The 22,464-nt window shown below is 41.0% G+C and overlaps 1 protein-coding gene across 5 annotated transcripts in view; it reads left to right on the top strand.

The window, feature by feature from the left end:
* Positions 1-22,464, top strand: part of CNOT1 (CCR4-NOT transcription complex subunit 1) — a 58,048-nt gene that overhangs the window by 13,945 nt on the left and 21,639 nt on the right. For 2 of the 5 annotated variants that reach the window (XM_084533744.1, XM_084533743.1), the window contains exons 9-24: positions 1,907-2,033; positions 2,306-2,416; positions 4,062-4,232; positions 4,630-4,757; positions 5,697-5,937; positions 7,116-7,235; positions 8,075-8,197; positions 8,429-8,580; positions 13,159-13,309; positions 14,658-14,859; positions 15,244-15,375; positions 16,528-16,652; positions 17,343-17,629; positions 19,056-19,134; positions 20,360-20,590; positions 21,616-21,756. In XM_084533744.1, the coding sequence (XP_084389870.1) occupies positions 1,907-2,033; positions 2,306-2,416; positions 4,062-4,232; positions 4,630-4,757; positions 5,697-5,937; positions 7,116-7,235; positions 8,075-8,197; positions 8,429-8,580; positions 13,159-13,309; positions 14,658-14,859; positions 15,244-15,375; positions 16,528-16,652; positions 17,343-17,629; positions 19,056-19,134; positions 20,360-20,590; positions 21,616-21,756 (2,521 nt within the window). Of the gene's footprint in view, positions 1-1,906; positions 2,034-2,305; positions 2,417-4,061; positions 4,233-4,629; positions 4,758-5,696; positions 5,938-7,115; positions 7,236-8,074; positions 8,198-8,428; positions 8,581-13,158; positions 13,310-14,657; positions 14,860-15,243; positions 15,391-16,527; positions 16,653-17,342; positions 17,630-19,055; positions 19,135-20,359; positions 20,591-21,615; positions 21,757-22,464 lie in introns of all 5 variants that reach the window. The other 3 variants (XM_084533741.1, XM_084533740.1, XM_084533742.1) reach the window with 2 other exon arrangements.

Genomic DNA, 22,464 nt, shown 5'->3' with positions numbered 1-22,464 from the left:
TAGAAGTATTATGAGGTTATCTGCTTTTATTCCTGTTTTGTGTCTTGCTTCTAGCATGCATAGCGTATCTGTTGAAATTGTGTATGATTTTGTCATGGTAAGAAATGTTAGCTAAAGGTATTCACCTTCCTTGGGAAGGTTTGAGAAGGATTTGACCAGCATTCTTTTTTATAAAAACAGGAAAGTCAGATAGGCATAAATTCAAACTAAATCCTACTAGATCTGAAGAACTGTTCTTGTGACAGACTCCTGTTAGTTCACTGTCCACGTGAAACAGATCAGAGAAGAACTGAAGATGATAATCTCTCTTGAAGAGAGCTGACCAACAGCAGCTTTCTGTTTGTGTTAGATTGTGATGGGTGTGGTACACTTCATAATAGTGATTATTTGAAGCTGTAGGATATAATTATGGTAATGAATTGCTGGTGATGAAGCAGAGTATCCTGACATCATCTTCAGTCTGTGCCTCCTTAGGCTTATTTTGGTAAAAACACAGCTGCCTTAAACTTCCCCTGAATTTGTGTGTATATTTGTAGAAATACTTCACCCACATCCTCACGACAGTATTCCATGCTCTTGCTATCTGCCCCTACTCTGAAATGTTTTATATGCAGCTCTAACTGCACTTGCTTGTGCTGCATGAATTGGGCTGTCATGTACAGAGCTGTGGGGACTTGCTGGGAGTGGCATGAACAGTGCTACACAGCTTTGAACCTAATGCAAATTATTGAACCTATTACATGGGTTGTATGCATGTGTGAATTGGAATTGTTACCAGAAAAGTAGAAGCACCTAGACCTAAGCTAGACTTCTAGTGAAGAGTTAATTAGGATATATTAAAAGCTTTCATACTGTGCATCTGTTACCTTTTCAAAAACTGAATTGGATTTAATCATGCAGTTTTTAGGGATCAATGAGAGTTCTCTGATACCTAGCTAGCAGGAGACTGCAAACGTGTGGCCAGTTTTGACTTAGGTTCAGCCCTCAGTTTGAACCTAACATTTCTTAAGGGAAGATTCACTTAAGAAGCATAAGCTAGGAGAAATAAATTTGTGTTCTGAAAGACTTTGGACCATGCTGAGGAGGTGATAAGATCTCAAAGATAGTATTAACTAAGCTTCTGTTGATGTGGTGGAATACAAACAGGACATAAATGTGTTCAAGGTATTGAAAATGAATTCGTTAGCATGTGCCTGCAAATAAAACATACTTGATCTGTGCTGAAGCTGTGTAGGTATTAACTGCTGGCCTCTTTAAGTGTTAAAGTGAAACAAATATTGCAAAAAAAAAAAGTTGTTTTAAATTTATTTTTTTTAGAAAAATAAGTGTTTAAGCCTCTGGTAATTGTTTGCTCTCTTGGTTCCTTGAATGTTTTTGCTACTGACCTCTGATCAGAAACACTGTGGCTTGTATCAGGTCAAGCTGCGTATTTTCAGTTTACCTTGTCAAACTGGTGATGTGCATTGCTGAAATGTGTCGTTGGAGCCTTTGTTTCACTTTCAGCTAGCAGAAAACTTCAGTCTTTGAAGCTCTGTGTCATAGATAAATACTTAGAAGTGCTTTTAACAGCAAACACTGCTAAACCTACCCTGTGTTTTTACTTTGACAAGGCATAGGCTGTCAAATGTGTCTCACTGACTTAAGTCTGCCTAGCTTTGAATTAAATACACAGCACTGTATGCTTCGTGGAAATAATTGCATGGACTTTCTGCCTAAGTTGTCTTGTTGCTTACCTTAGAATTTGTTGGAGCATTTGACTGATACAACTGTGAAGCCCAGTAAATTGTCATATTTTACCATTTGTGATTAGTTTCTCCCAACGGTCTGTGCTTTGGTTTTTATGGCTTTTTGTGCCACAGTGAAACCTGCTTTAGTACTAAGGTCTGTCTGTTCTGTTGCATCTTAGTGTTGAAGAATGTCGCAACATAATCATGCAGTTTGGTGTCCGGGAAGTCACGGCTGCCCAGGTTGCCAGGGTTTTGGGGATGATGGCTCGAACTCATTCAGGGTTGACAGATGGTATTCCATTACAAGTGAGTGGTCTGGGCGGGGCGGGGGGAGAGGGAATGTGTTTTTTTAACTGAAAATTAAGACTTGCTTTTATTATTCAACATTTATCCTTTTGTTCTCTCATAAATGTCTTGTAATACAGTTTTGAGTGAGGGATTCTTAGAACTGTGTAACTGGTGTCGTTACCAGGCTGAACCTCTGTTTCTCATTGTAGTGCAGAGAGTTCTAGTGGTTAGTGGTTTCTGAGACTTGGTGTTTTTCAGCTGGTATTTGACTGGGTGTATTTTATTTGCAGTCTATTTCGGCTCCTGGCAGTGGGATTTGGAGTGATGGGAAGGATAAAAGTGATGGAGCACAAGCCCATACCTGGAATGTGGAGGTCTTAATTGATGTTCTTAAAGAGTTGGTAAGTTCTGTGAGCACCTTGGCCTTGAATGCAGAACATCTGAAAGAAGGATGTGGCCCAGTGTGAATATGAAGTGTTTTTTTAAAAGCTCCTAGCAGCCTGAATGCCTTTGAAACTCATGAATACAATTGTGCTGCTGTGCTTAAATGCTGTCTTTTTCCCTTTGAACAAGAGTATTTTGAGGAATTGTGAGAACTAAAAACTACTTGAATGGCTAAGTGGGTGCAACCTGCAATTCATTCCACACTGCTTGCTTCCACGTGCTCCAGCATGTGTTGTCTGAGGGGTTTTATGTTTGAAGAATTTATTTTCAACAGCGGAAAGAGTCTGTATGTCACGCACCTTATTTTGCAAAGGTTCTAACTGCAGGCATTAAAATGAACCAAAATATTTTTGTAGCTACTCATTCCAAACCTCTCCGTGCTTCTTGTGCATGATGATGTTTCAAAAATAGAAAAGCTTTTCCACTGCTTTATAAGCAGCAATTTTCATAATTAACACAGTGAAACACGAATACCATTTCCTTTGCCTACCGTGTATTGGGTGAGTTTTCTGTGTGGTCCCTCTAATCTACAAAGGAGCTGCTGTTACGTTTTTTTTCCAAATCATTTTCAAAAAATACAGCTAGACTGTTCTACATGATGTACCAGTATCTGAGTCCCATTGTGCTGTATAGATGACAGGTTTTGTGTGCTAATGTAGGTGTAGTATTTTTATTCCTAGAGAGCTCTGTACTGCGTCTACCTTCTGTTTCCTTTAAGGAAACAGCTCTAAATTTTTTTCATTCTATGGAAGCATACACATAGCGTGTAAGCTACAGCTACAGTTATTAGCACAAACAGTGTGAGTTCTCCTGTATGTTCATTCTGTTATCAATGAAGTATTTTCTGTTCTTCAGGCACTTCATGCTTTTGTCTAACTTTCCAGTTGTGTAAGCATGCCCGAGCCCTTTCTTACACATCTGACGTGGTCCACGTTTACTCTGTGTTACATCAGCTTGTCAGGAAATTGATACTGACTGCACAGTGAGCAGTCAGTATCTATCTTTTTGTATGTGGTGCTCACCTGTCTTTGGAAGGAGAGGTCTGTTCTGTAATTGCCATAGTTCCCTCCAAACCCCCTCATCCTGAAGGTTTTATGCTATTGCTGAAAATCTAATAGGTGCTTGCAAGCACTTGCACTGTAAATCCTTCAAATGGAAAACAAGTTGTGCTTGGCAGCTGGTCAGATCCTTCTGTTTCTTGTTGGAGGGCGTATGGAAGCCTACAAAAGGAATCAGTTAGTATGCTAAGAAAGGAACTGTGCTGGGTGGATTTTTGGGTGTTTGTTGGTTTGGGTTTGTTTTTGTGTTTTTTTTTGTTTGTTTTTTTTTTTTAAAGACTTGTTAAAGAGATGTTTAGAAAGATGAACAGCTAGTGGCTGTGGTGCTGGGGGAGGTGAGATTCGCAGGCTGGTTTCAAGCAGTAACTTGCATTGAGTTCTCAAAACTATCTAAGTTGTGTTTTTTAAATCAAATTGCCTTCAACTAAAAGTTGGGTGGATGTTAAGCTGAGCAAAATACTGACAAAGTGGGGGTTCTTACAAGAAAGTACCAAAGATTGTAATGCTAAAGGCTAACTAGTCCCTTGTTTTTTTCTGGATGCAGAATCCTAGCCTGGACTTCAAAGTAGTAACCTATGAATTGGACCACCCAGGATTTCAGATTCGTGACAGCAAGGGCCTGCATATCGTGGTGTTTGGCATCCAGAGAGGCTTGGGCATGGAGGTTTTTCCAGTTAATGCCATATACAGACCTTGGAAACATGCAGAGGGCCAGGTAGGTTTACCAGTGTTTTGTCTGTGTCTGTACAAAACTTAAGAAGTTCTTGAATTTCACAAATGGCAGCTGTGGATTGGTAATGTGCATTTCCAGACAAGCCATGGTTGAGAACATGGTTGCATGGTTACACAAAGGCTAGAGCTCTGCAGAGCACTACTGTGCAGGCAGGTGCCCTGGGCACACCTTTATTTATCATGCTCAGAAACCGTGGGAAGAGTAGTTCTTATGCTCTAGTGAAGTTCAGTCTGGTGTAAAACATGCTTATAGTCAATCTTGGCTCATTTCTACTGCCTTGTTGGTTTGTGTTGCTCTCAGAAATGCCCCTGGATGTAGTGGAAAGGAACCTGTAATTTCAAAGACCTAAACTAACTATTTTTGATATCTCTTACACCAGCTCTCCTTCATTCAACATTCCCTCATAAACCCTGACATCTTCTGTTTTGCTGACTACGCTTGTCATACTGTTGCCACAGACATCCTGAAAGCACCACCAGAGGATGACAATCGAGAAATTGCTACATGGTAAACCTGCTCTCCCCAAACTGCTTTTCTTACCTAGATTTAGAGTAAGACAACTTACCTGCTCAAATGTGACTTTACCTTCATGCAACATGATATGTCTGTAGCTCTGTGTACATTACAGTTGATCGGCTGTCAGTATTTTTCAGTGTTTGCTGGAAGTTTTCACGTTAGAACTTCCTGTGTACTTCCATAATATCTGAAAATGTTTTGCTAGTTGTTGCTTTTAATGGAGTCTTCTGCTTGTCTGGAGAATTTCTGCCAGTGTATTTTGGTGAATCCAAATATATGGGGGGAGGGAGAGGGATAGAGGAGATAATTTAAATCTTTTTCCAGGATGACGTTAGAGAAACGTGTTCCACTTACATGAAATAAGTCCTGGGATTTAAATAATAAATGTATAGAGCTATTGCTCAGTTATTGCACAAAGCTGAGTAATATGACTCCTCGAGCTGACAATTACAGCTTCTTTTAATATAGCTTGTAGCTGATTTCAGTGCAGATATTTGTTTCTATTCCTGTTGTACAGCCTGATTCAAGGAATTAAGGATAGGAAAGATGGTCAAAGTGGGAGAAGGTAGCAATGTCTATATCTTTTAAATAGACAACAGTAAAGTATCTTCAGATTTCACAGGTGTGTACTGTCAGGTTTAGAAAAAGTTTGTTTTCCTATCTTCCTTAAAAGAATAGTAAGAGCTCTTAAGCTATTGGTGTAATTTTTGTTTTTGTCTTCAAAAAAAGAAAAGTTACTTCTCATATATAAGAATATTCCTGTAGGCTTAACTGAATTTGACAGGAGCTGCAGTTTCAGGCTGCTTGCAGCGGGTGTTACTTTATGTAGTCTTGCAGTTGATGCTACAAAATGTTTGAATCCAGGATCCTGTAAGCAAACTACTTGTAACTTTGAGGGGGGCTTGTCTGTTTGTTTTTTCCTTTTGTTAGGAAGAGCCTGGATTTGATCGAATCTCTGTTGCGATTGGCAGAAGTGGGACAGTACGAGCAGGTTAAGCAGCTCTTCAGTTTTCCTATCAAGCATTGCCCGGATATGTTGGTATTGGCCTTATTGCAGATCAACACTTCCTGGCACACCTTGCGCCATGAACTCATCTCCACGCTCATGCCGATTTTCCTTGGCAACCATCCCAACTCGGCCATCATTTTGCACTATGCATGGCATGGACAGGTGAGTGTTTTCACTGGCATTTAACCTTTGCTTAAAATGTCAAGTTTGAGGGAGGGACAGAAAGCCAAAGGGGGAGAGACAGCCTGGCACATATAAAATGTAGAAACTTTGAGCAGTAAGAGAGGAAACAATTCAAAATAAGATACCCTCTGTCTTCTAGCAAAGTGCATTGGAGACTGTTCTAGGTATAAACAAACTGCATGTAATGTAATTTGTAGTGAGAGTGTAGTTTCCTGAAAATTTAGGACTGGCTGCTGCCCTTCTTCAAAGAGAACTTCCATGCTGAGAGAAGGCAACTATGCATATAAACCCTATGTTTTTAATGGGCAAACAAGTAGTTTTTTTATAATTTGCCTTTCATCATGGCTCTCATCACTGTGCCCACTGGTAGTTAAGTAAATACAAGTCATAGGAAGAAGCTTAAGGCAGAGGAAGCCTCTAGGGTGGGAGGGGAATCTGCATGAGAAAATATATTGCCCTTTCAGGTACAGTGGAGCTGATGATACAAAGCTTGACCTCAGGGGTTCTTGGTCCATATTCATTGCAAAGTCATGGTTGTTCACTAGCTGAAGTGCTACAGATGTTATGTTTTCTTGGTATAAATCTTTAAACTGCAGAATGGGGGTGGGATAGAAGTGATGTGTTCTTTGCATAAGGTCTTGAAATGGCAGAATATGCGATTTTTTCAGCAGGCTAGGCTCCAAAATAAAGTACAGAGTGATAGCTGTCATGTGACAGGGTGCTGCTCTACAGTTTGAGGATGTTTGACTTCCTCAGATGTGGGAACTGAAAGCAAAACCCTTGCTGCCAGCAGAAATTTACTCGAATTGCACTTTGATTGCTCATGTGTGAGCAAAGAGCTAGATGCTGGTTTTGCAATGTCAGGCTGTGACATGGCAGCTCTGGCTTCAGGCAGCACAGCAGGCAGAACGTTCTGTGATTCACATATTCCAAAAGCTATTTCTCTGTAACTGAGAGGAATGTTCATCGTTCCTTTAGTTGAACTCCTGGATAGTTTTATTTATCGCATGTTAAGAGTCCAACTAAGAAACTAAGCTCTAAACTGAAGAGTAAATGTTTGTGTGTTAGGCTTTAGAGGTGAGATACCTACTAAATGTTCAAATAGTTGATCCTTTTCCTAGAGGCATGAAGTACAATCCTAATTTAATTCTTCTTAGGGTCAGTCTCCTTCGATTCGTCAGCTTATCATGCATGCAATGGCAGAATGGTACATGAGAGGGGAGCAGTATGACCAGGCAAAATTGTCACGTATTCTTGATGTGGCGCAAGACTTGAAGGTGAGTTTTGCAAAGCACCATTATTATTTTCTGTCTGGTGTCTTATGCAGACTTGCTCATCTTGTAACAAAGGCTAAGCTTAACTTGGATGTGACTAATTTAGTAAGGATTACTAAGAAGCAGTGTAATGGAACTGCTTGCTATATGCATGTACTGTAAATCCAGGAAGAGCTTCAACTGTTTTAACCTTGAATACCATTGAAATGGGAATGTAGAAAATACCCTTCAGACATTTCTTTGAAGGAGGCACCACTGAGGTTGATGGAATGGGGGTTTCTTGAGAATACTGCTATTTTTCAATCGTTTACATGTTCACAAAAGAGACTGGAAGCTACATCTGACTTCTTAAAGGCCTTTATCACTTTTGAAGTTAGATGCAAAATAATTGGGTGTCCCAAAGTGCAAGAGCTTCAAATTAGTTTTGTTATATCAGTTCCTGTGTTCAAGGATGAACGCTGATCAGATGCATTCAGAGTGGCTCTGAAGTGGTTAAGGTCTGTTGGCAGGGAGACACTGGGTTATTCTGACTAATTCTGTTGCAAAATTGTCTTGGTAGTTCTTGGCCACTTACTGGTAGATTTTCATACAGAGGAATTTAAAACCATAAGTACAAGGTCTCTTCAAGAAGCCCACGCAATGCTTTCAGATGAGAGCTCTTCCTTCTTATTTGTGCCACAAGCAAACTGTGAAGCTGATAGTACCAGTCTTTTTGTTGACTAAGAAAGCACAGCAGGCTGTGATAGGGAGGCTTCTTTATTAAAAACTATATGGGGATTAGGAAGGAAAAGGGGATATCCTTGTGTCTTCACCAGTAGTCTTATGACTTTTTTTTTCTTTAGGCCTTGTCAATGCTGCTAAATGGTACTCCATTTGCCTTTGTTATTGACCTTGCTGCACTTGCCTCTCGACGGGAATACCTCAAACTTGACAAATGGCTCACAGATAAAATTCGGGAACATGGGGTAAAGCAGGATTTTTCTTTTTATTTCTGCATTCTATCGGTGACTAGCTTAAGTCACTTTGATAATCTTATAAGAAGCTTTAAGGTTGTGGAAAGTGTCCATGGTCTGATAGTTCAACGTTTTCACTGAACTATAATAGCTTAGCGTGATTCTTCCCACGGTACAATTGCCAAGTTTGAAATAATGGCTTGGATGTGGTTTGGGAGATTAAGCTGACTTGTTTTTCCTCAGGAGCCCTTCATCCAGGCCTGCATGACTTTCTTAAAGAGAAGATGTCCATCTATCTTGGGTGGCCTTGCTCCGGAAAAAGATCAACCCAAAAGTGCTCAGCTTCCTCCAGAAACCTTGGCGACTATGTTGGCGTGTCTGCAAGCTTGTGCTGGGTAAGGGCAACGTTGCTTAAGCCTGAATGTCATCTGCTTGAAGCCTGCTTGCTGGCCTCGTACTGCACGTGTTCACGGCTGGTTTGGAGTTTCTTAGGGGTTGCTGAGAGTTATAAGAGGCAGGGCTGTGACTTGGACAAAAAGGAATGTCCAAAAGTCATAACTACAGAATGGGGCAGCATCATGGGAAACAATGATTTTATAAAGGGTTTTTTGATCATGCTAGGCAAATATGTGGTTGCTGCCCTAGCAGAGAGGGCTAATGCACTCCTTATGCTTAGAAGAGAGGTGGAGATTGTAATGTAATTGAGACTGAAACTAGACACGTAACTTTGCTTGTTTTTACTTGAAATACCGACTGTCTCAAAGTAGTCAAAGGATGGGAAAATAGCTAAGGTCTTCTGCAGATGAATTTGTTTAGCTAAAATCCTGAAGGAAATAGTGTGGGTCCTAGAGACCTGCTCTCTGCGAGAGGGAGAGGCAGGTTACAGAAAGACTAAAGCGAGCCAAAAGTGGACAAATCAATTTGAAATAATGTTTTAAGTAAAAATGACTAAATGTTGCAAAATATTGGTGGTGTTGCTTGTTAATGCTGTCAGATCAAGGTGGTATTTGACTGCAGCAATGTTTTGGAGTTCCCTAGGCTTAGCACAGTGTGACACATGAGCCAGAGGGTCTGGAAGCTGGAGAGGGGGCTGGTTTTGGTGTTAAATTTTGACACCTAAGGAGTCTGGCATACCCAAGCGCATGGTAGCTGGTCTAAGGATTATGTTGTTATGCAGTGATGTCTTGACAGATAGAGGAAACAGATGTAGAAGCGTCAGATGATTTTGAGCTCGCGTAAACAACAAGGAAACAAATACCAACATTGTGATTGCTGCCTGAACTGCAAGGGAATTTCAGGCATCCTTGTAAGATTTTAGGAGAAAAGGTTCTCCTAAATGAAATTAAATTTCAAGTCCTGTTTCTGAATTGTTACTGTCTAGTCCATCTTCTGGACTGAAAAAATGCCTGTTACTCCACGTACATCATCTCCTGGGACTACAAGCCGGACTGAAATTCCTGTATTTTGCGTGTTGCCACGTCCAGATTTTAGAGATGTAATAGTTAATTGTAGACTTGACTTGCATCTAATGTCACTGTGTTCTGAATCTTAATGTGTTACCAAGTTTTATTTATTCAGTTAATCCAAAAGCTAGCAGTTCTCCACTGGCACAGTTCTCTCAGCTTCTGGTTTCTTTTTATAGCCGCTTGTATTCCCATTTATGCAAGAATGTGACCTACTTGCAGTCATTTTCCATGAGTTATTCTCTTTAAGCCTTAAAGAGAAAACGCTTAATTTCTTTTGGGAAGCACTCACTTGGATTAGTTTACATTTCAGTCACAAATGGAAGCAGGCATTGGAAAGACCGGGAGACTAAAATCATAGTAACATTAAATATGTCTGGGAGGGTGCTTCTGCTTCACCACCTGAAGTTTGCTCCTGGGGGCAGTTGATTTAGGAGTCATTTCCTTCAGTTAAGCTGTAGGTGGGACACTTTTTAGCCCCTGGGACCCGTTATTTGTGTTGATGCAGTTTGTGTAGTGCTGCTGTGGCACATAGCAGCAAGGCTTCAGAAAGAAATAAGCATTCTTGTTATTACTTAGTGTTTTTCAAATGAAGCCAGGGTGGTTTTGGCACCACAGGCTGCCTTACTGACCGAGGGTGTGATTTGGTAACCAACTGCTTATGAAAAGTCCTCCCCCCAGGGATTTGCAGCGAGGTGAGTGGCAGCAGGACCTGCCCATGCCCAGCACAGTCGGTTTGGCAGCACTGGTGGTTCCTCCTCAGTCCCAGCCTCAGGACAGGGTGATGCTTCTGGCCGCCTGTGCCTAAAGGAATGAAGAGACATCCTCCCTGCTTGTGCATCAATACCTCTGTAAAGAGATGAGGGGTGGTAGGAGTGGGCTGAGGTAGAAAATAGGAGTGCTAGTGGTGCTCCTGGCTTGTATGGGTAAAGCAGAAAGAAATCAGAAACAGTAAAGAAATCAAAGAAATTGAGAGCAGTTTTCTTTTTGTATAAATGGAAAAAAAAAAAATGCAAGAGATGCGAAGTTGCTCCATCGGCAAGCTGGAGCTTTCCTCTAGGCTGACACTTCTGTTCTCCTCAAGCTGGCCAACTGTGGTCCCTGACCCTCCTCATTACTCATCTTTCAAAATTGTCTTTTCCACAATTTTCCCCCAGTTCTCTTCCTGGAATGGCTCTGAGATTGGCTGACTGAGTATATTTTTACATAGAATTGAAAAAATGTGAACTTTTGCTTTAAGATCTAGTTGGATAAAGAAGCATGCCCCCCTGTTTACTACTTCACATCGTTTGCCTCAGATGCAGCTTTTGTGAAAACCTGCAGCTCAGTACTATTTAAAAAATACTGTGGTATGTATCTTGACATACAGCAACGTCTCGTGACATAAAAAGTTAATCTTTAATCTGTCTAGGTGGCAGGACAAAATGCAAGTCGTTTGCTCCAAAGCATGAATGACCTAACTGGTCACCATAAGCATCAAATTGAGGATTCTAAAGCTGTGTTATGCATTGTGGGCTGCCCCGTGATCGGTAACCTCTAGCTGCAGCAGGTTGGGATCTGTCTTAAAGCACGCTGTGGTATTTGAGTGTCTGCTTTCCTTCCTGCTAGTTGGTCTCAAGCACATTATGGGGATTTGTGGTTCTGGGGAATTGGGTTGGAGGTAAATATGTGCCGTAAACTCTGAGCCTCCCTCATGCCGTGCCTCGGAGTTGTGTCTTCAGGTCTGGCTGCACCTTCTTGAAACAGAAATTCCTTCTGTTTCCCTGTGTGGCCAGGCTGTTTCACAGGCCATATCTTAAATGACAGAGGGGAAGAAATATCTTGCTGGGCATTTATAGCAGATGTATGGCTTGCGAAGAGGAAACAACTATAAATAAATGCAGGTTTTGTGTAAGGAAGCCTCTCAGTATTCTTTAGATTCAGAAATGGTCATGCAAATATACACCTTTGTTTCCAAAGGACTTTTAAAGACTCCCCACAGATGATTAAAATGAAGTCTTTTGTCAATGGTACTTTACTGCTTTCACAGCTTGATTAGAAAACTTTTGGTTTGTTCACACTCGAGTCAAGGAGAAATGCAAAGTGTTTCCTTAGCTGAGCTTATTTTGAAGGTGAGTTTCTGATCTCTTTTTGAAACCCACCCTCCCAGGCAGCTTGCTTTTCAGTCTCTTGGCACTGGTAAGAGGATATAAAACATTTGGAGGAGCCAGCTTCTGGAGCAGTTGATGAAATGCACATTGACCTGCCTGGAAAGATGCCTGCCCATGGTAGCTCCCCAGCTTCTCCAGCCTGTCCCAGGACAGCTTTTTCCCACACTGTGTGGTGGAGCACTGGCTTGGGAGAACAAGCTGAAGCCCTTAACCCTGTGCAGCCTGTAACGGGACGGCTGCCAAAGCTGAGGGCTACTCAGCACTTGCTTTTCCTGCCCTAGTTGCTGGGATGGTTCTGCTTCCTTTTCCTCCTCATCCCAACATCCGTGCAGTGGAAAAGCTTATGAAAATTCAGTGAAAACGAGGAATCTCCAGATGAGTTTAACCCAGTTGCACCGTTACAGGAAGGAATTTGCTGCTTTAGTTGTACTCAGCAAAAAGGTAGAGCTGAAGAAAGGTGTAAATAGTTGGCTGTGTTTTCCACGAGTGAAATGTTAGTGTTGCATGGGTATGTTTGTGGTTTTAGGTACACCAGCAGCAGAGCTGGCTTTCCATCCCCTTAGGAAGCCTGGCAGCCAGACACGGAGTTGTTCAGAAAGGTGTTGGCTTCCCTCAGTCGTGCAGTGCCTTCAGGCCTAAGTCTGTTTTGCTGGGTTTTGAGTCAACTTGTTTGAAAAGCAGAGATTTGTTGCCTCTGGTTAAATGCTTATTGATGGTCCGATGAAGCGTGTCTGTCAGTTTACAGACAGATGAATTTTAGTGGAACTGGGGGGGATATTTAACTCCCATCGTTTGTGTGTGTCTCTGTAGTGCAAGCTTCTTAGTCCTGTCATATTTCTCTTCTGGAGAGACTGTCTAACGATCCTCCAAGTGGGAACAATCCTGAGTGTTGAAGTCTGGGAGCAGGGAGGAGCCTTGAGGAGCTGATTTGACCAAGGGATTATAGCAGAAGCTGTTGTGTGTTTGAATTCATGAGGCTGAGCTGCGTATAGCCTGTACCAAACAGCAGGCAAAGAGCGTTGCAGACAGTCTGTTCTGCCACGGGCTATTGAAGCCAGGTAGACAGATGCACATCCCAGCTTTCTCTGAGTCATTATTTGCTGGAATAACAGTATTTGGAGTTACTAAAAATGGGGGAATATGCTATCAGAGAATTGTTATAGTTGCAGTTTTTCTTCTATATAAAATAGAGCTCATCCCAAGTGAAATGGCTGTAACGCAATTGTTGCGAGTGTGGTTTCTGCTGGGATTGTTTTGCAGCTTCAGTTTGTGAAATGTGGCCCCGTTTCCTGAAGGAAAGCAATCAGGGGCGTGAGTTTGGTGAACGCTGATGCCTCACTGTCCTCCTCCTCTGCTCTAGGAGCGTTTCTCAGGAGCTGTCAGAGACGATACTCACCATGGTGGCCAACTGCAGCAGCGTCATGAACAAGGCTAGGCAGCCGCCACCCGGAGTCATGCCAAAGGGACGCCCACCCAGTGCGAGCAGCTTGGATGCCATCTCTCCTGTACAGGTAGTAGATAAATCACAGCATGCTGTGGGTTTAGAAACATTGGTTCACATTAGCTCTGCTGCACTATTTGAGCTCTTTCAGCAGGACTACGTAAAACATCATCTGGCTCCCTTAGTTTTTTTTTTATGCTTGCATGTTTAGATAACTTCTCCTGTAGCAGATTAATGCCTGAGGGTTGTAGTTCAGAACTGTCTCTCACATCACGGATGTCTGTAAGAAATAAAGGAAGTATAGCAGGATGGGAGCACTGAAGAGTGATAGAGGTTTGGTTTATTTTAAAATAGCTGAGGGTTTCTTTAAAGTGCTAAAAATTTCGAAGACTTTTGAGAATTAAGCACTGCCTTTGAACCTGATGTGTCTTGTTTGTAGCTTCACGGGCCAAGCAACAGTGCTAGAGCATAAGGACTTGTTATAACTGGGGCTCTTCAGCTCTCAACTGAACTGCTCTTTTAAAAACAAGGTACATTTAAGTTACTCCCTGCCACTCATCATCCCTTCCTCCTTTGGGAGCAACACATTGCAGACAGATTTTGCTTCTAGCAACTACATTCACTGGCAGATTTTAAAATAGTGAAAACTTATTCACACGAATCAGTGGCAATTCAGCATTGAAGAATGTCTGAAGCATCAGTAGATTATGTAAACTCGATACAGAGAGCAGTATCCATGTGAATTGTTACTTTATTGAAGTTGCTCATCAAATGTACCAAATATCCTGGCAACCTGCTGCGTATAACTGATGTGAAGAAGTAGGGCAGCAGATGTGAGTCTGAATCCATGCCATCTTTTGGATAGATAACAGTTTTCTGCAGTTCCTGGACAGGAGCTCTTAATTTATTGCTATATCTGCTGGTACTGTGCCTTCCCTCCTACTCATCACCCAGATCTTAATGGCTTTTATTGGAGGCTGTGTTCTCAGGTGTTTAGCTATGAAAAGTGGACAGTCTGGGATCCTTCAGACAGTTAAATATTCTGTTAGCCTGATTAAGTCTTGGTGAGCTCTCAAACCGCAGAGCTTAAACTGCTCTAGCACAAAAATCTACACACTGCTTTTTGTGTTTACTGTTGTGTTATACTTAATTAGAAACTAGGGAACAATCAGCCTTTCTGTAAAACCTTTGACAGAGTAGGATTTTATGGGATTGTAAAGGAATAAGTGAAATAGCATTCTATAGACAAACAGCCTTTTTGGGGTAATCTGGATGACTTCAGAATTTAAAGTGACCGTGCAGAAAAACTCTTTTCAGGATGTTTTAATATGTAAGCTGTCTTCATACAAAACCTGCAAAGAGTGAGCTTGGTTGCGGTCTGTGTCTGTCTGTGTATAATCTTCCCTTTTTTCATTCAGATCGACTCGCTTGCGGGCATGGCATCTCTTAGTTTAGGTGGCTCAGCTGCTCCTCATACCCAGAGCATGCAAGGCTTCCCTCCGAACTTGGGCTCTGCGTTCAGTACTCCTCAGTCACCAGCAAAAGCGTTTCCCCCTCTTTCCACCCAAAACCAGACAACAGGTTTCAGTGGCATTGGAGGACTCTCTTCACAACTTCCAGGTACTGCTGTCTGTGGGGTGTGTTTTGTAAGACCATTGTCAGTGCTGTGGCTGGAAATACTGGACAGGCAGCAGTGTTGTGGGGGAGGGAGTCGTACAGCCCTTACTTCTGGGTCACTGCTGAAACAGCATTTTGAAATGTTGCAACTGCAGTAGATATAAAATTGGAGAGTCAAGAGTTTTGTTTTTGATGGATTTTAGCTGCATCGTTTTAGGCTGGGACAGAGATAAGGAATTGCTTGAAGAAAAAAAAACTGCTCAGTACTGGATAGTTTGGAGGCTGCATGGCTCTGAACATTTCTTGGAAACAGCAAGGTGCTGAAAGTGATACATGCGTACGAGGAAGGGTGCAGCTGAGATGACCGATGCCTTGTTTGCTTTTCAGTAGGTGGTCTTACTACGGGTAGCCTGACTGGTATAGGAACTGGAGCCCTGGGCCTCCCTGCAGTGAACAATGACCCATTCGTGCAAAGGAAGCTGAGCACATCTGGACTGAACCAGCCTACATTCCAGCAGAGTAAGATGAAACCTTGTAAGTGGTAGTGTTGTCTGTGACTGTGAAGTGTGACTGTGGTCTGCAGTTAATCTGCATTTCCTTCGGGGGTGGTGTGGACCTGGAGGTGACAAATAGTAGAAACGTGGCTCTTGTACTGATGGGCTGGAAAAGGTGCTTCTGAACTTCTATACTAGCAGCTTGCCAAGTAGCTGGGAGGGGATTTAAGAAGAAAAAAAAAAGATACCAGAGTAAATATAAATGTCAAGGAATTGCATGAACAGTCTCTTTCTATGTCCTTTTTTTGTTGTGCTGTGTTTTGAACAAAAGTGTTACCCTGCTTTTTGGAGAGTTACATATTTGTTGTAAGAGGGTGTTCTTTGTTTTGTTTGTAACAAAGTTCATCAGAACTACCTGGGTAAGGTCCTGTTGTAGGAGACCTGTGAATTGGGCAACACCACTGGAAAGAAATAAGACTGACAGGTTGATGGGAGGAATATGATTGTTTTTTTCTTTTTTCTTTAAAGAATGATTTGGTCCTTAAAACTGAGTCATTATCCTTAGCGCATTTATACGTATAAGTAAGTTCACAGTGAAATGTTGAAGCAAACAAATGTTCTCTTTAGGAAGTCTAGCCATATGCTAAATCTTGCCCCTTGCTGGTGTTACATACCTTTGTTGTCTTTGATAGCTGCTCCATAAAAGTTGCAGATGTCCATAGATGTACAGTGAAGGCAGCTTTAGTGACCATTGTTTTTTCTTTTTGGGCTTGAGCGTTCAGTATAAACTTGCTTGAAGCTCACTGGCTGGCCTGAAAGTCTGTGTGAAAGTTTGTCTGCATGTTAGTGTTGTGTAGCATGCTTTATTCTAGTCTGTTTTACATTCATTTGGTTTAGGTGTCAGTTGAGGCTAGCTTGGGTTGCAGTGGGTTCTAGGAATACAATAGTATGAGGCTAATTCCATCTTCAGGATTCAGTTCTTTTGCAAAAGTGTCTTGAAAACAAATTTTTGAATAAGATCTCCTGTCAGCTAGAAAGGTTAAGTAATAGCTTTTTACGAGAAACTAGCAGGCTTTGTATAGATTTGTGGAAGAGTTGAAAAGGACTAGATGAAATCCTGACCCTTTGGAGTTGAAGGTAATGCCTGTCCCCTTCTTTTTTTTTTTTTTTTTAACAGCTGACTTATCTCAGGTGTGGCCAGAGGCTAACCAGCACTTTAGCAAAGAAATAGATGATGAGGCAAACAGCTACTTCCAGCGTATTTATAACCATCCACCACATCCGACCATGTCTGTAGATGAGGTAAGTTCCGTTCTGTAGCAGTTGCATCACCTGTCTAGAGACCTTCTATATAGTTGGTGAACTTGTTCATTACATCTAACTTTTCCATCCTGTGCACTGAATTTTTTAGCTGTCTAATTAACTCTCCTAAAATGATGCAAGACTTCAGTATGGAGTGGAAGCTTGGATATTCAAAATAAGTGCTTAAGTTATGCTTACACTTTGGATGTATTTAAACTATATAAAAATGACTGCAACTTCTAAATATATATAAATGTCCTCAATTCTACATTATGATGACTTTCGTTGTAACCAAACCATGAGTATCGAAGCATATCAGTCTGATGTGCTTGCTCTCTGAAGTACTTCAGACTTAATTTAATGTATGTATGTGGTTATAAACTATAGGAAAAATGTAAATTAACGTTCAACATCTTCCAATTTTGAAGCAATGAGGTAGGAGGTAGCAAGAAAATTTATTTAAGGACAGTTACGTAAAATAAAGGAAACAAAGCTGAAGTGTAAAGATAAAGCTAATTGTAGTGATGTGGTGTCTACTGGCTAAAATGAGATTTATTTCGTGTTGAAACACTTACTTTGCAGTCTGATTTGTAGTGCAGTCTACCTTAGCTACTTGTGTTCTTAACCTGTAGATGCAGAAGGGCTGAAATAAAGCAAATCTGGTAGTAACAGTTTCCAATTTCTTTGCAGGTCTTGGAAATGCTGCAGAGGTTTAAGGACTCCAACATTAAACGGGAACGAGAAGTGTTTAACTGCATGCTGAGGAATTTGTTTGAGGAATACCGTTTCTTTCCCCAGTACCCAGATAAAGAGCTGCACATAACAGCCTGCCTCTTTGGTGGGATAATAGAGAAAGGACTGGTTACTTATATGGCATTGGGCCTGGCCCTGCGCTATGTTCTTGAAGCCTTACGAAAGCCTTTTGCATCCAAAATGTACTATTTTGGTATTGCTGCACTAGATAGATTTAAAAATAGGTGAGTGTTTTTTTGGTAATACTCCCAACAATTTGTGCAATGTCTTGTTAACCTTGAACCTGCACTAGTTATGCACTACAGGATTGCTTATATATATTAGAAATGTACATATATCAAGTTCAGGGTTACCTTTAATAAATGCTGAGCTGAAACAAAATGGTGATATGCTAGGAAAGGGGTGGCTAGGTTCTTTTGAAATCCAAGTATTAAATTCAGTATCTGTGTAAATATGGCACAAACTGAGATGCTGAAACTTAGTGGCCTCCCTTTATAAAAATAATTCAGGGATATGTTGAGTTGCCTGAAGTTGTCAGCTTGTTAGAAATGGAGTAGATATAAATATTCTTAACAGGTGCCCTCTGATAGTGCCATTTGCACTACTCATTAGTAAAAAGACTGGGTAGGAACTAAGTTTGGGTTTGAATTTGAATCTCCAGTATGGCATCTGGATCGTCTGTTACTCAGAATGCTCGACTTTAACTTTGTCTAAGATTATGAAGGGTATTACTCCAGTGCCCAAATCTTCCAGAAAGTCAATAGCTGTGGGTTGGTGACACACATAAAACTTTCTCACAAAAAAAAAAAAAAAAAACTTTCTCAAATTCTTAATTGGAATGCATGCAGAGAAAGCTCCCAAGGCAGACTGTAGTTGTGGCAGGATTGTTACACGCTGGACAAAATGCACACCCATTTTTGGAGGAAGATACTTGAAATGTATTAAAAAGTTCCTTGGAATTATTTAATGACTAGAAATGTGTGGACTTGCAGCGTGGATTCAAAAGCAAGGAGCGTGTTACCTCTTGCCCTATGGTATTTTGTCTGCTCTAAAAGCTGCTGCTTGCAGCATTCAGAGCTGGATATTGTAGCTGCGGATTTAGCAACGATGAATAAAGGCATTGGAGGCTGACATACTTGAGGTTTAACCACCACCTTGCTCCTTCTCTTAAAAACCTCTTTAAGGGGGACCTGAAGATTTTGCTCTCACTGAGTAGTAATGGTGTAGCATTCAGAAGTAGAATTATAATAATCAGAGTGCCTAGGTGAAGCTTTCGTCTTTGATGTTAAGGGCACTCTCATTTGCTGTTCAAAACAGTGAGCCAGTCTACAAATCACTTAGCAATAATCTTATTGTGAAAGCTGAATATAAATGCAATTGTGTATTCAGTCAGAAGTATAGAGATTTAGGTTAAGCTGGATTGCTGTGAATTGACCTTGTGTTTTGCTCTTAAATGAATTCATTTCAAGGGCTTTTGCAACAAAAACTGCTTTGTAGAAAATGTTGTTTATAGCACAGCTGCTGTGAGCAGACCAGAACTAATTCTGATGCAGTATGGGAATGACATAGCAGTGTTATGTTTATATTGCTCTCTAGTATTGTTTCTGATCAGGGTTAACGCTGCTGACTAATGTGTATTATTTCTGACAGATTGAAGGACTATCCCCAGTATTGTCAGCACTTGGCTTCTATTAGTCACTTTATACAGTTCCCTCATCACTTACAGGAGGTGAGTGCTTCACATTGGTGCACTGGGTTTCTGTGGTTTTGAGATCTTTTGAACAGATTTGCTGTTTTCCATTGGAGAAATGGTTTAAGCCGCCACAGTTTTAGGTAGTGCACGTGCAGAGAATCAAATGCCCTTTCTTGAAGTGTGAAGGTGGCTGTTCAATACCCTTCTGTTCCTGTAAACCTGCTGGGGTTGCTTGCAGTGAAATAGCTGCTTGAGTTTAACTGCATGATCAACCAGGACACATGGCCATGCACATAGATTTCAAAGTGCTTCCATGGAGTCACATTCCAGTCCCTTAAAGATTTGTGCTTTCTCTGTAAAATAGAGGGTATTCAGAGGTGTTTATACTTTCACACTCAGACCTGATAACAAAATCCAGATAAAGGCAAGAAAAAATTAATTCCTGCAGGTTTGATCAAAGTAATGGAAATACCCTGTAGTTCAGAGAGTAAAAGTAGTGTTGATCGTGCGGTGTCTGGCTTTCATGGGTAGGAGAAATACAGGAAAAACTAATCCTAGTGGCAGAGTTTGGGAGCATAATCTGAATAAGAAAAAAAACATTCAGCTTGGTCAGTGAGACTTCATCTACCCAAAGCTGTGAAGTTCAATAGCAGTCTCAGCTTCACTGGTGCATTTTGGATGGTGTCCCTGGGATGACTGTCTGATGTTACAAATACCTGGGTAAACACGTTTAAGTGGAGAAAAAAGAAAATCTGCTGCAGAATTCCTTTACAGGTTTTAAAAATTGTGGTTTTTACTTATTCATTATGAACTTCAGACTACCATTTTTATGTAGTTGCAGGGGTCCTTGGGGGGAGGACTTCTTCCTGGCTTTGTAGCACATTTTTGGATCCACATTTTTTTATGCAGTCCCTCTGTTTTGGTCTGTTAACCCTGCAGGAATGGGATTTCCTGGGTAGTGCTCTGTAAAATGTTTTAGGATGTTGTGTCTCTTGACACTAGATAACTGCTTGCTGAGGTCAGGGGTAGAGCTTCTGGCCCTTCTCCAGAAAGAAGGGAAGTAAATGGTGATAAGACATGCCCTTTATAAAGGGGCTTGATGGTATTTTGCAGATTGCCTTAATGGCATTAATGTTAATGCCATTGATAATGTTAAATGTTTGCTGACAATCTTTAATACTTTATACTGCTCGTGCTAAAACTTGTTCCTTATTTACACTGCTGTATGTGAATTCCTGTGTGTTTGTTTACCCTGTTGTAGTACATAGAATACGGACAGCAGTCTAGAGATCCTCCTGTGAAGATGCAGGGATCAATCACCACCCCTGGAAGTATTGCACTTGCCCAGGCTCAGGCCCAGGCCCAAGTTCCAGCAAAAGCTCCTATTGCTGGCCAAGTCAGCACTATAGTAACCACCTCAACCACCACCACTGTTGCAAAAACCATCACAATCACTCGACCAACTGGAGTCAGCTTCAAGAAAGATGTGCCGGTAAGCATTCTGTGACTTCAGAGCCCTCACAGGAGATGTAACAGTTAAGTTGTTGATCTGGACTGAGTACATGGAGACAAAACCCTGTTAAATTTCTGTACTGCCAGTTTTCAAGCGGTAGTCCTGTTGCTCGATATTTTTTTGTCTAAAGCATATAACCTTTTCAGATATGACCCATGCTTTTGTATGGATGCATTTTAATCAGGAAACTGTGAAATTACTTTGGCATAGCAAGGTGGTTTTCTTGTGGCTTTAGATAGCGAGACAGTTACAGAATTAATTTCTCTTAATGACGTGCCATAGGACTCCTGAAGCAGTTGCATTTACTATCCTGCCTAAGACTTGAGAAATGATGTCTGACCTAGCAGATTTAACTGCATTAGGTTTCTCAAATCTTAAGTCCCTTATGTAGATGTAACTCTTAACTACCTGTCAGAGTTAATGCGGGGCTGACAGATTGATGTATGGGTGCTTCCACAGCGTGGAGCATGTTTGATCCCGCATGTACGCTGAGGACACGTAGAGCTGTGACTGTAGGGTAACAGATGTACCAACAAGTCAAGTCTGTCTTGCTTGCTGGTGCTTCTCTTAAAAGAAGCTCCCTGAATTAGAGGTGGAAGTCAAAAAACAAAGGTCTCAGATAAAGCTGTGGGATTCCTCTCTCCTACTTTAGTATTGAAGTGCTCTTGGAGACTTAAAGTTGTACCAAGTACTGCTTGCTGCAGTACTGTCACGTTCTCCAGACTAACTCTGTGTGCAGACTGCTAGCATGATGGGTGCCATTGGAATGGCACCTACTGTATATGAACAGAAGTGTTAGGGGTTGATTTTTGTACAGCAGAGTTGTTTTGCTGAGTCTTGATCATCGTAGAGTAAAATTACTTCAGAATGCTGCTAAAAATGCATCAGAGGCAGTAGATGTTATGTGAAAAAGCTCAGTTCTTTTTCACTTGACAAAATGGAGTTAAACTGTTTTTTGATGTTACTTCTATGTATTGTCTGTTCTTACCTTGTTTTCCCTACAGCCTTCCATTAATACCACCAATATTGATACGCTGTTAGTAGCAACAGATCAAACTGAGAGAATTGTGGAACCTCCAGAAAATGTCCAGGAAAAAATCGCTTTCATCTTTAATAATCTGTCTCAGTCAAACATGACTCAGAAGGCAAGTATGGAAGAACACTAGTAAAAATAATTTTAATATATTTCTGGAATTCCATTCTAAAGTGGTAGGTGATGTTTCCCCAAAAATTCCAACTCGTAAAATTTGGAAAAAAAAGGGGGGGGAATCACTCATGGAAATAGTTTCCATCACTTGTTGTTTGAACCTCTTTGGACATACAATTTTGCAGGGAAAAGAGGGACAAGTGAAAGATTCTTAATCTTACTCAACTTCTACAAGTCACCTTGTTTTCCTATAGCCAGACATTTTTGTGCTAAAATAATAGTTTTTTTTTTTTTTCCAGGAAAGTACTTTTAGTAGACACAAATTTGTTCAAACATTTTTGTCATAAATGGGTAGGGTACAATTTGATATTGCAGTTATGCTGCTAGGTTCTTGCATTTCAAGCTGGAATTTGGGGTAGCTTTCTGAACTTGTAGAAATTTGCAGTACTGCTGCCATATATGATATCTGTCTTACGGGCAGACTGCCTTCACATGAGCTACTGACAGCCCTAGATTTTGAAGTTACCTGCTATTAAGATGGGAAGTGGAGGGGAGAGAAACTATTGTGCCTCACTTTATGATTAAGTCCTCACTGGTTGACCGGATCTTTGGGTAATGAAATACTGATTTCAGAGCTGTTTAAAAAAAAAAAAAAAAAAAAAAAAAAAAAAAAAAAACAGAGGACCCCATGAGTTTGTGGTCCTCT

The sequence above is a fragment of the Aythya ferina genome (assembly GCF_964211825.1).
Source record: "Aythya ferina genome assembly, chromosome: 12".
NCBI classification, from domain to species: Eukaryota; Metazoa; Chordata; class Aves; order Anseriformes; family Anatidae; genus Aythya; species Aythya ferina.
Note: the sequence above shows the minus strand (reverse complement) of the source record. Positions and strands in the feature narration are given on the sequence as shown.